General features: G+C 41.0%; 1 protein-coding gene across 9 annotated transcripts in view; it reads left to right on the forward strand.

The window, feature by feature from the left end:
- Positions 1-15,188, forward strand: part of LOC121283061 (rab effector Noc2-like) — a 238,999-nt gene that overhangs the window by 75,752 nt on the left and 148,059 nt on the right. For 6 of the 9 annotated variants that reach the window (XM_041197082.1, XM_041197084.1, XM_041197083.1 and 3 more), the window contains 2 exons: positions 11,827-11,915; positions 14,595-14,738. In XM_041197082.1, the coding sequence (XP_041053016.1) occupies positions 11,839-11,915; positions 14,595-14,738 (221 nt within the window). In that variant the 5' untranslated portion in view covers positions 11,827-11,838. Of the gene's footprint in view, positions 1-632; positions 765-11,826; positions 11,916-14,594; positions 14,739-15,188 lie in introns of all 9 variants that reach the window. The other 3 variants (XM_041197079.1, XM_041197078.1, XM_041197080.1) reach the window with 1 other exon arrangement.

A 15,188-nucleotide genomic window follows, 5' to 3' on the forward strand; every position in this document is an offset into this window, starting at 1 on the left:
TGCATGCATCAGCCCAATATTGTTGGTAATTTGGACTTTTTAAAGCTAGTCTGCATTTTTTTAAAGAGCAGGTGCATTGTGGGTGGGAGTCATTGTACAGCTGAATCTGACTTGTGGAAGAGAGATCAATGGCTGACAATGGAAGAGAGCGTGTGCCCCCCTCCCTGTCGCTTTTGGCTGCCACATAGGAGATCATGGTTGAAGAACTGGAAAGGAGGAGAGATGTTTTGTATCCTGGGTGGGCAGGAAGCCCTCCAGATACATGATGAGATGTCAGTGGGAACAGATACCCACAGAGATCATTGCCAGGAATATAGCCCCAAGGATCTAGATGCAGTGCTGGAAAAAGTTTAATAATCTCACTTAAGTGACCATATCCTACTAACTGCACCATTAGCCGCAGTCACTGCCCAATTCACCAGACCCCTGTCACAAACTTATCAACCTTGTCCATCAATTAGAACTCATATCTAACAATATATGCTTTAGTTCACCATAATGGTTTTAACATTACTGCAAGCATTAGACCCACATCCCTCAGCTTGCACACACTGGCAGCTATTCAATCATGGAACCCAAATTACAAAACAGATTGCATGACACTCATTGACACTCTTACCCCTCTCTTGCAGGTGAAGGTGACACACAACTGCAGACAACAGGAACTAACCATTGGGGGAGGGATGTGCCTGCATGTTCGAACCTACATGAAGGAGGACCAGTGCAGGACATTATGGGACGTACCATTGCTGATGTCGATGAGGGTATCCACGTTCCTAATTCCCCTTCTCTTGCCCCATTTTCCCCTCATGCCACAGTCTCTTCTGACTGAGAAACTGCTGTTGGTGCAAAAATGCACTTTTTACTTCCCCTCTCCTCCTCACCAAATCCCAGCCTTTGTCCCCTTTTCCTTTCAGATGCCAAAGAATGGCATCCTGCCCTAGGAGTGGAGGAAGGGCAAGAAGACAATGAAGATGAAAACACACCATTGTTCAGTTGCACAGTTGCAGCCACAAACACAGATACTTGCACGTTGTTTAGGGGAGACGATAAAGGTCAGATCTGCACAAGGTGAGACTCTGGGCAAAAGTTTGCTAGAGCCAGGGCATGTGGAAAGAATAGTGCAGGTACAGGAGGGTGAGATTGCATATTAGTTCTGCTGCAGAGGCCTGCGGGCCAGGCAGCAGAAGAAGACTGATGGGTGTGCATTCCTAAATGCTTGGTGGACTCAAAAGCCTGCCAGAGATCTTGAGTGTAAAGTCAAGGAACGTGGTGGAGTCCAGCTTCAACTAGGCGCAGGACTTTCTGCAACACCTAACCCCTAACCTTTCTAACTTGGAACAGTTGGCCCCCTCCATCAAAACACCTGTGGAGCCAACCACGATGCAGCATCTGATGGTTGATGTTTTAGCTTCCATTGCAGCACAACCAGCATCCATCCAACGTTTGAGTTCTGCAGTGGAAGCTTGGGCTGCTTTCATGCAATCTCAACTTTCTGCAATGGAAGTTCAGACTACTGCTATCGTGGCTCTGGATGCCAGAGCTCAAAGGGGCTTCTAGGCCATCACAGTACTCCTGCCATTTGTTCTCCAACTGATCTCCCTAATGACCCTCAGCAGGTATGTCCTGCTGCTAAGAGGTGTTCTCTCACCAACCTCCCCACCTTCCAGCAACTCGTTCTGCTCTGTGTGCCTCTGCCTATTCTCCCAGCAAAAGGAAACCTCACTTGGCCACTCATGTCTGAAAGCAATTGTGCACAAATCTTTTAAATCATCCAAAAGTACTTCAGCACCAGCCAGACCAGTTGTAGATTATTGAAACTTTTAGCACGTATGCAAAAGCACCCAAAATGCATAAAATTTCAGCAGCCTGGATAAATAATCCAACAACTAACCTGTAAGTAGCTGATGGTCCCTTTAAATAGAGCAGGTAGGTGGGATGGGGTTGAGCTTGTCCTTCATGTCATTGAACATGCATTTAGCTGTTGGAGTTTGAGAGGACATAGACTGGAGAGTGAAGCTCTAAAGTGACAGTGCTGACATCAAATCAGCGAAGCACGTTGAATATCATGATCTGCTTGCCCAGCGATCTTCCGGTGGATGTTAGATGGGTGCAGTAGCCCCTTTACCAATAGGGCATTTGGCTCACTCAGCATCAGAAATGTGTATGCATGTTGTGGATGCCATTTTGGATTCTTAAATATTGCTCAGTAGAGGGTCCCAATTTCACCCCCAAAGTATCTAAAAGAGAATTAAGGACTGAGTGCTAAGTTAGTAGAAAATAAATTGCTGTATGGTGTTAGACTGCATAATCCAGCAGCCTGAGCAATAAATGAGCTTTTTAAAAATACTTTTCGTGGGCGAAGGCTACATTTGTTGCACATCCCTAATTGCCCTTGAGAAGGTGGTGATGAGCTGCTGCCTTGAACAGTGGCAGTCCCTCAGCTGTAGGTGCACCTACAGTGCTATTGGGGAGGAAGCTCCTGTTTTTTTTGATCCAGTGCCAGTGAAGGAACAGTAATATAGTTCTAAGCCAAAATAGTATGTGGCGTTAGAGGGGAGCTTGCAGGTTATGTTCCCAGGCATCTGCTATCCTTTCTAGGTGTAGAGGTTGCAGGTATGGAAGCTGTTGTTGCAGGAGGCTTGGCAAGTTGTTGCAGTGTAATTTGTATAATGAGTACACTCATGCCACTGTATGCTAATGGACGGAGTGAATGTTTGAGATGGTGGATGGGGTGTTGATCAAGCGGGCTGCTTTGCCCTTATGTTGAGCTTCTTGAGTATTGTTGGAGCTGTACCCATCCAGGCTTGGGGAGTTAGGTGTGTTGGCTTCTGCAGAATTCCCAGCCTCTGAACTCTTACAACCACAGTATACATAGGTTAAGGGAATACATTTAGAAGAATATTGTGACATATCTTGGAGTTTAGTGCAGAATTAATATGGGCATGATGCCATGTGGAACTACCTCATCTTGTATACCATTTCCTTTTCTTGGGTACTGTTCTCCCTTTCAAATCTGTTGTCAATGTCCCACCCTCTGTCCCAAAAACCCACCCTTGACCCCTCTGAACTTGCAGAGTACCGCTTCATTTCCAACCTCCATTTCCCCAAGTGCTTGACATGTCTGTTGTTGCCCAAACTCATGCCCACATTTCCTGCAATTCCCATGTTTGAAACTTTCCTTGCCATAAAACGGCCTTTATCAGTATCACAAATGACATCCTATGTGATTGTGCTGCACTATCCCAGTTCCTCTTTGTGACCTGTTTGCAACCTTTAACATGGTTGACCACCCATCCTCCTCCAATGCCGATGCTCCATTTCCACAGAGCCACTTATCTATCCTGTCAGCCACAGAATCTCATGCGTTGGCTTCTTGTCTTATTTCCTACTACCACCCCATTTCCACTATTTTCTCTGGAGCCTCCCAAGGTTCCATTCTTGGCCCACTCTTGTATTTCTCACCTGCATGCAAAGTTAGCTGATCTTAGCTGGGGCACTTTAATTGACACCATTACACCTGGGCCAAGGAGAGGTTTAATCCAACAGGATTTCTACTCATGATGTTCATTGATCCCCCAACTTTAAAAAAAAGTATGAAGATGAAATAAGAACAGAAATGGGCTCTGTTTTTAATAGCTCACAAACAGTCATTATCAGCTGCAAGTTGAAGAATGACCTGTTAAATTATGTGCTGGTAGGCTCGAGCCCACGTGAACCGGCAAGATTTCATGTCTGAAGAAAGAAATAATTGCATGAAATTTTGTGCATTTTGGAAAAAATAGTACAAGGGTAGTTTCACTTTTCAAAACACAGGAGATTCAGCAAGGTGTGTAGTTAATTATATCATGGATGTGAGAGTAGAATTGTTGTGATTAACTATTTTAAAATTGTACGAGTTAGCTCCCAACAAACCTATCTCATAAAATTTGTTCTAAAAGCAGCATTGCGAAACACAGTGATAGCATTTTGTTCCTTCCAAAGTTGACCTTAATTCAAAATAAATGACTGTAACTGGTCTTTGATCTTAACCTTGGAATTGTATCACAAGCTGTGGAATGCAACACTGGTAACATTGTGCTCAATGAGTGTTACAGTTTGAACACTCAGCACATATGTTTAGCTATACCACCTGTGAAACCACACCATTGTCTTCCAAAAACTGAGGCTCCACAAATCTCATGCAGCGGTGATGCATGCAGAGTTGTATGGTTAAGTTTTATGCTGTAAATCAACAAATTCATGGATGTGATATATCTTTGCATCGACTAAAGCAGAAATAAGAATTTGTTTTGCATGAAGATTTAACTATTGAAGCATTTGTTCACATACTACAAGTTGCTCAGATGCAATTTATCGAAAAAGTATTTACAATTTGTTTTAAAACCATTCTAACTTCTCACAAAGCTTCCTGCAAATACACTACACTTTGCCCTCCTTTGTTTGTTTATATTTCCTGGCGTCATGCTCACCACCTGTTCTTTCCATTATCAATGCTTTAAAAATTAATGCAAATACTTTATGTACAAAGGGTTTTTGGATGCAACGATGATGAGAGTAGAGCGCCATTGTGGAAGATTTTTGTATTTATATCTTATATTTTATATGGCTAGGTAAAGAAAATGTATTTTTAAAAAAGTTATGTTTAATCAGATCTGTCCTTAAAGGAAAGGTTTATCTATAGCATGGAGACTGCAATTTAGTTGTCCAGATTGAAGAACAGTGACATTGAGTTTAAAATCAATCTATGGAGAGTTTAAAATCAATCAATGGAGCATTTGATGGACAAAAGATAATTGATTTCCATATTCCAATCATTAGCTACAAAAACGTTCACTGGGCCAAATTTCCAGTCCTGTTCACTGTTGTACCCAAATTTGGTGGGCTGAGGAGGAATAGGGATCAGTTGCATCCCAGGTATTGATCAGTTTTCTAGACTCTGTTCTCAGAGGCACTGTACTCCATCCAACTCCTTACCCTTTCACCGAGACACACTATCAACCTTCTCAGTTCATACTCTTCTCCATTTTCCTTACCAATTATTCAGTTTGCTACCTCCCTCTCTAACCTAGTTAAGATGATATTGTCTTTCCTTCTTCTCAGTCCAGTGAAATTATTTCATTCTCCAGCCCAAGTTCATGCTGACACTTTTCTTGTTTGCTACCTCTAACACTGGCACTCTCCTTCCCATTCCCCCTATGCCTATGTGATCAATGGGTCTTTTTCAGGTTGGAAAGACATAACTTGTGGAATACCACAAGGATCAGACCTAGGGCCTCAAATATTTACTATCTATATTAACTTGGAGGAGGGGGCAAAGTGTAATGGATCCAAATTTGCTGCAAATAGGTGGGAGGGCATATTGTGATGAGGACATCAGGAATCTGCAAGGGGATATAGACAGGTTGAGTGAGTGGGCAAAAACTTGGCAGATGGAGTTTAATATAGGGAAGTGTGAGGTCATGCACTTTGGCAAGAAAAATCAAAAGGCAGACTATTATTGAAATGGAGAGAGACTCCAAAAAAGTACAGCACGGAAGGATCTGGGTGTTTTTGTGCATGAAACTCAAAAAGTTAGCATGCAGATGCAGCAAGTAATTAAGAAGGCAAATGGAATTTTGGCTTGTATTGCTAGGGGGCTGGAGTTTAAAAATAGGGAAATCTTGTTACAACTGTACAGGGTGTTGGTGAGGCTGCACCTGGAGTACTGTGTTCAGTTTTGGCCCCAGTATTTAAGAAAGGATAAACTGGCATTGGAGGCAGTTCAAAAGAGATTCACTAGTCTGATTCCTGGGAAGAAGGGGTTGACTTATCAAGAACCATTAAACAGGTTAGGCCTTTATTCATTGGAGTTTAGACAAATGAGGAGTGATCTTATTGAAACATACAAGGTTCTGAGGGGGCTTGACAGAGTAGATGTTAAAATGTTTCCACCAGTGGGGGAATCTCGAACTAGGGGACATAATTACTGAATAAGGGGACACTCATTTAAAACTGAGGTGCAAAGGAATTTCTCTTCTCAGAGGTTAGTGAATGTCTGGAATTTTCTGCCCCAGAGAATTGTGGAGGCTAGATCACTGAAAGTATTTGAAGAGGAGTTAGATAATTTTTTGAAATATCAGGGAGTTGAGGGCTATGAGGAGCTGGCACGAAAGAGGAATTGAGGCCTGGGGCAGATCAGTCATGACCTTATTGAATGGTGGGGCAGGCTTAAGGGGCTGAATGGCCTACTCCTATTTCTTATGTACGCATCCTCCCTCCACCCCAGCATTGCTCTCATCTTCTTTGTAATTCATTTTCCCTTCTCTGCATTATCATTCTTTAGCTCCCCCCTACCTAGTTACCATTGATTTTCATTCTCATTTCTCTCATTTTCTGCTCTCCACCATCTTTCTTTCACAGTCATTTACCCCCTTTCACTCTCACATCTGCCCTTTCCCTTGCTATGCTTTCCCCTCGCCCGCTTTCGTCTTGGGAGCCATGCCCCCATCCTGCTTACTCCTAGTAAGGTCCAGTAACTAATGCAGCAATGCTACTTCTTCTTTCACTGTGATTCCGGTTCTTTGTGATTGCTGCCTCAGTACAATGCAGAGTTCTTGCCTGAAGCAAGAGGTGGCAGTCTGGTCATTAGAATTGGGAATATGTGAAAAGTAAGAGACAAACTTGTCTAATTTGGTATTCCCCAATGCAGGAGGGGTGGGTGAGGACCTGGCTATTTGTCAGAAAGTGCTGACCGATAAACTAGCCTCCCAAAAGTCAGAATGTTAGCTGACAGAATGCATCTGGTTTGGCGATACCTATTCAGTAATTTTCAAAATTGAAAAGAAGACATTATAAGCATGATTTTTGGTTTCTATATTAATAAAATTCATAGGCTCTCAAGCTTGTTTGCCCCCTGCCCAGTTTTGAACAAAAGGTGGCAGCAACAATGGATTTTCATATAACGCTTTCAACATAATAAAACCTCCCAAGCTACTTCACAAGAGCATTATAAAACAAAATATGACAGAGTCACATGAGATATTAGGTCAGAAGCTTGGTCAAAGAATTTGGTTTTAAGAAGTGTCTTAAAGGATAAAAATGTGGTGGAAAGTTGTAGGGAGGGTATTCCAGAGCTTAGGACCTAGGTGATTGAAGGCATGGCCACCAGTGGCAGAGCGATCAAAATTGGCGATATGCAAAAGCCAGAATTAGAAGAGCACAGGTATCTCAGAGGGCTGTGGGGCTGAAGGAAATTACGGAGAAAGGGGGGGATGACACCATTGAAATATTTGAAAACAAGGATGAGAATTTTAAAATCAAGACTTTGCTTGACTGGGCCAGCAAGCAGAGGATTGATAGATGAAGGGGACTTGCTGCGAGGGTAGGGCACTGGCAGCAGGGTTTTGGATGGTTTGCGAAGAGTAGCATGTGGGATACCAGTGAGGAGTGTTGGAATAGTTGAGTTGAGAGGTAACAAAGGCAAGAGTAAGGGTTTCAGCAGCAGATTAGCTGAGGCAAGGGTGAAGTTGGATGATGTCATAGACGTGGAAATAGGCAGTCTTAGTGATGGTGCTAATATGAGGTCAAATGTGACACCAAGGTTGCAAACAGACTATTTTGATCTTAGAATATTGCCAGGGAGAGGGATTGAGTTGGTCCTAGGGAACAGAGTTTAGTCTGAGGACCAAAAATGAAGGCTTCACACTTCCCAATATTTAATTGGAGGAAGTTTCTGCACATCCAGCACTGGGCCTTGGATAAATAGTCTGATAATGTAACAACAGTGAAGGAGTTGAGAGAGGTAGTAGTGAGGTAGATCTGGGTCATCAACACACATGGGAAAACTAATTCAAATGATTTCGGATGATTTCAATGAAAGGCAGCATTTAGATGAGAAATAGGAGGAGGCCAAGGATAGACCCAGAGATAAAACTGGGTCATTAAAACATTAAACACCAGCGGTAACAGTCTGGGAGCAGGAAGAGAAGCCATTGCTAGTGCATCTCTGTCTATGATTCAATAGACAATAATGGAACCAGTTGAGAGCACTCCCAGCTGGACGAGAATCATCAACAGCTTAGTGGCTAAAGGATCAAACTGGAGCAGGAGTGGGTCTCATGGACGAAATGAGTTTAGAGAGAAACTAGGAAAAGATGTGAGCTGAGAGCACAGGTAGAACAAAGTTGGGCAATCTAATAGTTCAGTGTTTTAATCAGAACATCAAACTGTATGTTATGCTAGAATCATAGATAATTGGGCTTATTTCAGCACACATCTAACAGAACAAAACAAGTTAAATATGTAACCTTGATGATCAGCAGATTTAACATTAAGTTATGTAGAAAAGCTACTTTGAGACAAAAGTAAAAAATCAACACATCATTGAAAAAAATGATCAGGATATGACTGAATTAATGCCCAAGGTGGTGGTCTAGCAGGGTTGAAGTTGCTGTGAGGATGTATAGTTGAGTTTGGGGTGGTATATTGGAATGGTTCTTGGAGGGGGAATTTGTGAAGGAAGAAATGGGGATTGAATTAGTTAAAGAAAGGAGAGAAACAAAATCAGGAAGAAGGAAATAGATTCAAAATGTAATAAGTTAAATTGTTTGATTGGGAAAGGACCAAAAAAAAAATGCCAAAAGTTCAGGTGAAAAAATAAAATTGTGGATAGAATTGAGGTGTCAATGGAGGGATTTGTGATACAGTGCTATCTATTGGCTGCAGTCTGAAACTGCATCCTAAGGCAGCATCCATGTTCACTCATTAGCATTTCAAGTACATTTCTACACCTAGCTTCTTTTGATAATTTCAAGCGTGCAGTCTATCTGATTCCAAATGTAACTAAATCACACAGACGCAACCATCTACACTCACATCCATAAACATACTTTACAACAAACCAAAAAAAATTATGAAATTTATTATACTTTTGTAATACCATCCTTATGGAAAAATGAACCTTAAATAATTTTAAAAGATGGCTTCGTTTTCTCAACCCATTTTACACTACTTACTATGCTTATCTGTATACCCAAACTATTACATTACTAGGTGTGTGCATTAACATAAGATATATAACAATCCTTGGTATTAACAGAAGTTATTTCAGTCCAGTGTCCAGGTTTTAAATATCCAATTTCCTTTGAACTTTGAACTCTTGATAATGCATCTGCAATTAGATTTTCTCATCCAGCCACATGTATAATCCGTAAATTAGATGATTGCATTGTTTGTACAGCTGCAATCTGTATCTAAATGGAAATATCATTCATTTACAATGCAATGTAATCTTTGGGGCCTAAGGAAATAAGAGGTCACTTGTCTTAGCCTCCATGACTCTAGTTACAGAGGTGGGATGACACCGGGTAACCTTTACCCTTAGCCAATTAAAGGGTTAAATCGGACAATAATCTAATAAGGGAGGAGAAACCAAGATATTTGAATTAAAAGGGTTTTGATACCTCAGACCCCTAGATCTTATAATCCGAGGAGTCAAAAATGATGCTGAACATTGTGCAACCATCAGAGAACATCTCCACTTCTGACCTTATGATGGAGGGAGTATTGATGAAGTAGCTGAAGATGGTTGGGCCTGGACACTATATCCTGAGAATGTTCTAAGTCGAACTATTCTCTGACTCACTGTAACAATATATGCAGGCAATCCGCTAATATGATAAAAGAGGTTTGAAATGTACACATTTTCTGTCCTTTGCAGTTCTCTGTTGCAGTCAAATTTCTGCACCACTCTTTAAAAATAAAACGACAATTATTTTAATACAGGATTGATAATGGCCCTGACCTCCTGAATGACCTTACTAACTACACTAGAAAAAGAAAGCTAGGATTCTGGCCTGCAGTTTAAAGAGCTATTAAACTCTGACCTTTTGCTGAACATCTACGTAACAGCAATCAGGTTAAAGCAGTGCAGCTTCTCCTTAACAAAATTGCAAGCTGTTAAGGAATATGGGGCAAATGTTGAGTTATATATGAAGTTAGGTTACGAATTATTGAATGGTGAAACAGGTTCAAGGTGCTAAATAGCAAAATGCTGTTCTTATGTTCCTATGTTCTTCATGGCATGTTTCTTATAAAACAGCGCTTTATCCATCTCTCAACACAGTATGTTGTGAATAAATAGAACTTTTAGTTTTGGATTCCTCCATAAGGATTGTATATGGCCTTTTACTGGAGTATTCCTTTAATTTCTGTGATTGTTTAGTGCTTTGTTTGCTCAACATGTAACTTGAATATTTCAAGGTTAGCAACAACCATGTATAATTTTGTTTCTACGATGACCTGTATTAATATTTTCAGTGTGGAAAAGGTCAATAGTGATATCAAGTATGCCAGCATGTATTGTGATTGTTCTTGAAGATTATTTATGATATTTTTTGATCATCTGTTTATTTTGCTTCAAAATGATCAGACATAATGATTCTGTGCACAAAATCTGTTATGCTATAGGAGTGCACTCCTGAGCTTGTAACACAATCCCGAGCCAGAACCATGCCTGTTAATAATCTGCACTGTAGCAAAATGGTTTTTAAAGTAACCACCTTGATTTTAAATGCGTCTTTAATTGTTAAAGAATTGGTTACCACATTTATTTGTAAGAAATTCACGTTTTGCTTATTCTAGATAGATGAATTTTGGAGTTTATAACTCGACAGCAATGCTCTTGAGGGTTTCAAGTGATAAACAATACAAATGAATGTTCTATGGCTCATAAGTATCATCAGAGCGCCCTCAAGTGTCTTGCAGCCTTAAGTGCATTTTTAAAAATAATTAGATGTTCTAGTTCTTTAGGTAATGGTCTCTGCTCTCTTTTTGTGAAGACACTGACCATTCCACAAGCACCAGTCGGAACCCGTTTGTTGATCAAATAGTTGTTTGTGTATTAGGCTTGACTGTGGATGTTCGCAGCCTGCACACCTTGTGTTGGCTTTAGAGTTGACTCAATTCTGTGCTCATTGGATATACGCACAAATGCATTTCCAAGGGGGCTGATTTATTCTCCTGCGTCAGGGTACCAAAACCGTTTGTACTTGCTACTTCCCTCGCAGAGATTGGATAGTTTACCACAGGCTAGTGATCAAATCTGGCCTCTGCAACTTCTGTTCTAAAACTTGTTGATCCATTAAGAGAGCTTTCTGATATCTTTTCAGCCAATTCCTGTCTTGAGCATTTTTGTCGGAGTTCTTATTTTCCATTGCTTCTGTTAACAACCAGATTCATGATCACCAAGCCCTTCAGTGAAGCTTTATGCTCCATGAAATCTGAAGAGATTCAGAAAAAATGATTCAACTAAGTGGGCGTTTCCCTTTAATATGTTCAAGAGCTTTCTGAAGACCTTGCACTATTGGGTTCATCTGCTGGAAGTGTATATTAGAAATTCAGATTCACTCTGTGTCTGAATCACTCCCAGTGGGAGAGGCTCCCCATCAAGAATGCCAAGATGTCTTCAGGCTAAACAGGGGTCAACAAGATACAAAGGTTTAATAGAGAAGTAGTGCTCTCTAGCTATTGTTAGATAGCAAACCTGTTAAGTATATTCTGTGATTTTAACTAGAACAGCTGACTGAGTTCAGATTTACAAAAATTATCAATCCTTTCAAAGACTGCATTTGTTTTTACCCTGGTATCTAATTTTACTAAATCCGTATTACAGTATGAATTAAGTTTGGATTTATGTCCATCCATACCTGATGATGAACTGTAGTGAACTGTAGAGTACAAATGTGAATATGGAATAAATGAACAGTAGTACTTTGGTGCAATCAAACAGCATTTAAATGCTATCAAAATATTGACAATTACATTTTCTTCTCCAATAAATCTCAGCAGGCAAAAGTCATGGCTGACACTATATTTGGAAGTGGAACAGATCAGTGGGTGTGTCCTAATGACAGACAACTTGCCCTTCGAGCCAAGTGAGTAATTATGCAAATTAAATTCCACATTTTACAATTAAAATTATTCAAAAATACTTGTGTGCTATTTGTGTACAAATATTTTGGCAAGGGCACATTTTCAGGATTTTCTTTTATATTAATATGAATCTCATATTGTCTTGGATGTCTACTTAAATTAAAAATCTTTTTTTATCATGTAGGTTGCAGTCACTTGTAAGTGTCAAATGTTGCACTTAAGGGTCTGGCACATGTAGGGTTAACATGGGACTGAGTACAGTACTGCCCCCATAGTGCTGTAAGAGAGCACATGACCAGCATCCAGGGTCAGTGCAATGTTGGACAGAGACATATGTATCATAAGCATGGTGACAGCTCCTAGCTTGTACCCTTTACTGTATATCTGTAAATAGTTCTAAGAGCCAGTAAAGACTTACAATTAATCTGCATATGACTATAAAGGCTTCTTCAGACCAACTGAACTGTAACCAGCATCTTACAACATGGTGGCAGCTGGAGGAAAAACCCAAAATCTTGCAGAAAATGCACAGCAAAACTAAAATGCTGGAAGACTGAGAAAAAATTCAGCAAATCAGCCTGACCTTAAAAGAAGTTCCAGATGCAGAGACGCAGAGGAAAAATTGCAGTGACAAAGCTCCAAAGAAAGGCTTGGGAGCTGGAGGCAGAAACTGAAGATTAATTATTGCAGTAGAAGACTCCATTGAATCTTCTTTGGAAGTCCACCTTCTAATCCCAGAGTGTAGAGTCAGCAGACTCAGCGGGTGTGAGCTAAACCTTTTAAAATTCTGGGATTTAAAATCCTATAGCAAATTCTGAGAAATCTTTAATTAACTCAGAGTCAGAAGTGCAGTTTCAAGAAAACCCGAGCAAGGGAACTCTGCAGGTAGTTGATCCAGGCAGCTATTGTTGACATTTTTATTTTCAAGCTTGAGCATGATTGCCATTGTAGCAGACCCCAGCAAATCCAACAAGCATGGGGAAATCCAGTTGTCTTCAAGTGCATGGTGATATCATCTTGAATTAAGAAAGCTTTTAAAACCGAACCTACACTTCAGAATTCCACACTTTCAAATTAATTTGGAATAATCCAAGGCCCAGATCAATCACAAACTTGGGGACTTTCGGGGAAAAGATTCCTAAGATACAGTATTGCTTCAGATTTAGACAAACAGTCAGAAGCAGAGCCAGTTAACACACTGCTTTAATAAAAACAAAAAACTGCGAATGCTGGAAATCCAAAACAAAAACAGAATTACCTGGAAAAACTCAGCAGGTCTGGCAGCATCAGCGGAGAAAAAAAAGAGTTGACGTTTCGAGTCCTCATGACCCTTCCACAGAACTGAGTGAATATAAGGAGAGGGGTGAAGTATAAGCTGGTTTAAGGTGGGGGGGGGGAGGGTGGGGTGGGGGGAGAGAAGTGGGGGTGGGTTGATGTCGTTATAGGGACAAGCAAGCAGTGATAGGAGCAGATAATCAAAAGATGTCACAGACAAAAGAACAAAAGAACACAGAGGTGTTGAAGGTGGTGATATTATCTAAATGAATGTGCTAATTAAGAATGGATGGTAGGGCACTCAAGGTACAGCTCTAGTGGGGGTTGGGTAGAAAGACTAGCAGGGCATAAAAGATTTAAAAATAATCCCCACTAGAGCTGTACCTTGAGTGCCCTACCATCCATTCTTAATTAGCACATTCATTTCGATAATATCACCACCTTCAACGCCTGTGTTCTTTTGTTCTTTTGTCTGTGACATCTTTTGATTATCTGCTCCTATCACTGCTTGCTTGTCCCTACAACCACACCACCCCACCCTCCCTCCCCCCCACCTTAAACCAGCTTATATTTCACCCCTCTCCTTATATTCACTCAGTTCTGTGGAAAGGTCATGAGGACTCGAAACGTCAACTCTTTTCTTCTCCGCCGATGCTGCCAGACCTGCTGAGTTTTTCCAGGTAATTCTGTTTTTGTAACACACTGCTTGGTAGGCCAGATTGTGGACGACATTATTGCAAGACAAGGAACCAATGAAACACCTGCTAAATTTGAAGAAGTACTAAAGTTATTCATCGTTTATTTCAACCTAAGAAGCAACAAAATACTCGAAGGTGCTAAATTTAACTATCGAGTCCAGCAGCCAGGAGAACCTGTCAATCCATTCATCAATGATGTGCACTCCCTAGAGGAACCATCACCTACACCAGTACTCAGAACTGAATACTGAACGGAGAGCGAGATGCACTCGGGGACCCTTGCACCAACTACTGGTCCTCCTTGACTATCTGGTCATCCATTCTCTCTGCCAGCATTTCCTCAAACCAAGGGCTAATCATCTTTAGAAATGTGCTATCCATGAAACTCTCAACTTCGCAGATGCATTGCAGTGACACCAGCTGCTCAAGCTCCAAAATCTAGAGCTCAAGCTGCTCTAGTTGACAATAGTTCCTGCATGTGTGATTGTCCAAGCCATGAGAGCCATCCTGGAGTTCCCACATGTTAGAGGATGTTTGTTCCATAGGACTGAAGATCCCTGCCACGCCTCTATATTCCAATGTATTACATGGCTATGTTTGTGAAGGCGTCAGTGGCTTAGGCTTCTCTGCTCTCCTAATTGATATATTTTGTTTGTGTGTCTGTTGGGATAAATAAAAAAAAACTATGTGATGTTCTCTTTGCAATAGGCTCAAAACTGGCTGGTCTGTACACACTAACGAGACGGACAAACAGCGGCAAAATCAGATACTAACTAAGAATGAAGTTGCAATTATACTAGATGTCATCAAAAGAGCCGAGTGTCTGGATCTGGTTGAACAGAAGCGGATTGGGTATGGAAAAGCTTTCTTAATGTAATACAATTAGGTATTATTGTTTTAAATAATTCAGTAATCTCGCCCTTTAAAGCTGCATTGTGGTAAAACCACTATGATGTGGTAGGACACCTGATATAATGCACCTTGAGGGGACCCAGTGGCGTAGTGATAATGTAACTGGACTAGTAATCCGGGCACTCAGACTAATGCTTTAGGGACACGGGTTCGTATCCCATCACAACAGCTGGTGGAATTTAAATTCAATTAATAAAATCTGGAATTGAAAGCTAGTCTCAGTAATAGACCATGGAATTATCATCGATTGCTGTAAAAACCCACCTGGTTCACTAATGTCCTTGAGGGAAGGAAATCTGCTGTCCTTACCTGGTCTGGCCTACAGGTGACTTCAGGCCCACGGCAATGCAGTTGACTCTTAACTGCCCTCTGAAATGGCCTAGCAAGATG

This window comes from Carcharodon carcharias, chromosome 10 (assembly GCF_017639515.1).
Source record: "Carcharodon carcharias isolate sCarCar2 chromosome 10, sCarCar2.pri, whole genome shotgun sequence".
In the NCBI taxonomy this organism is placed as follows: Eukaryota; Metazoa; Chordata; class Chondrichthyes; order Lamniformes; family Lamnidae; genus Carcharodon; species Carcharodon carcharias.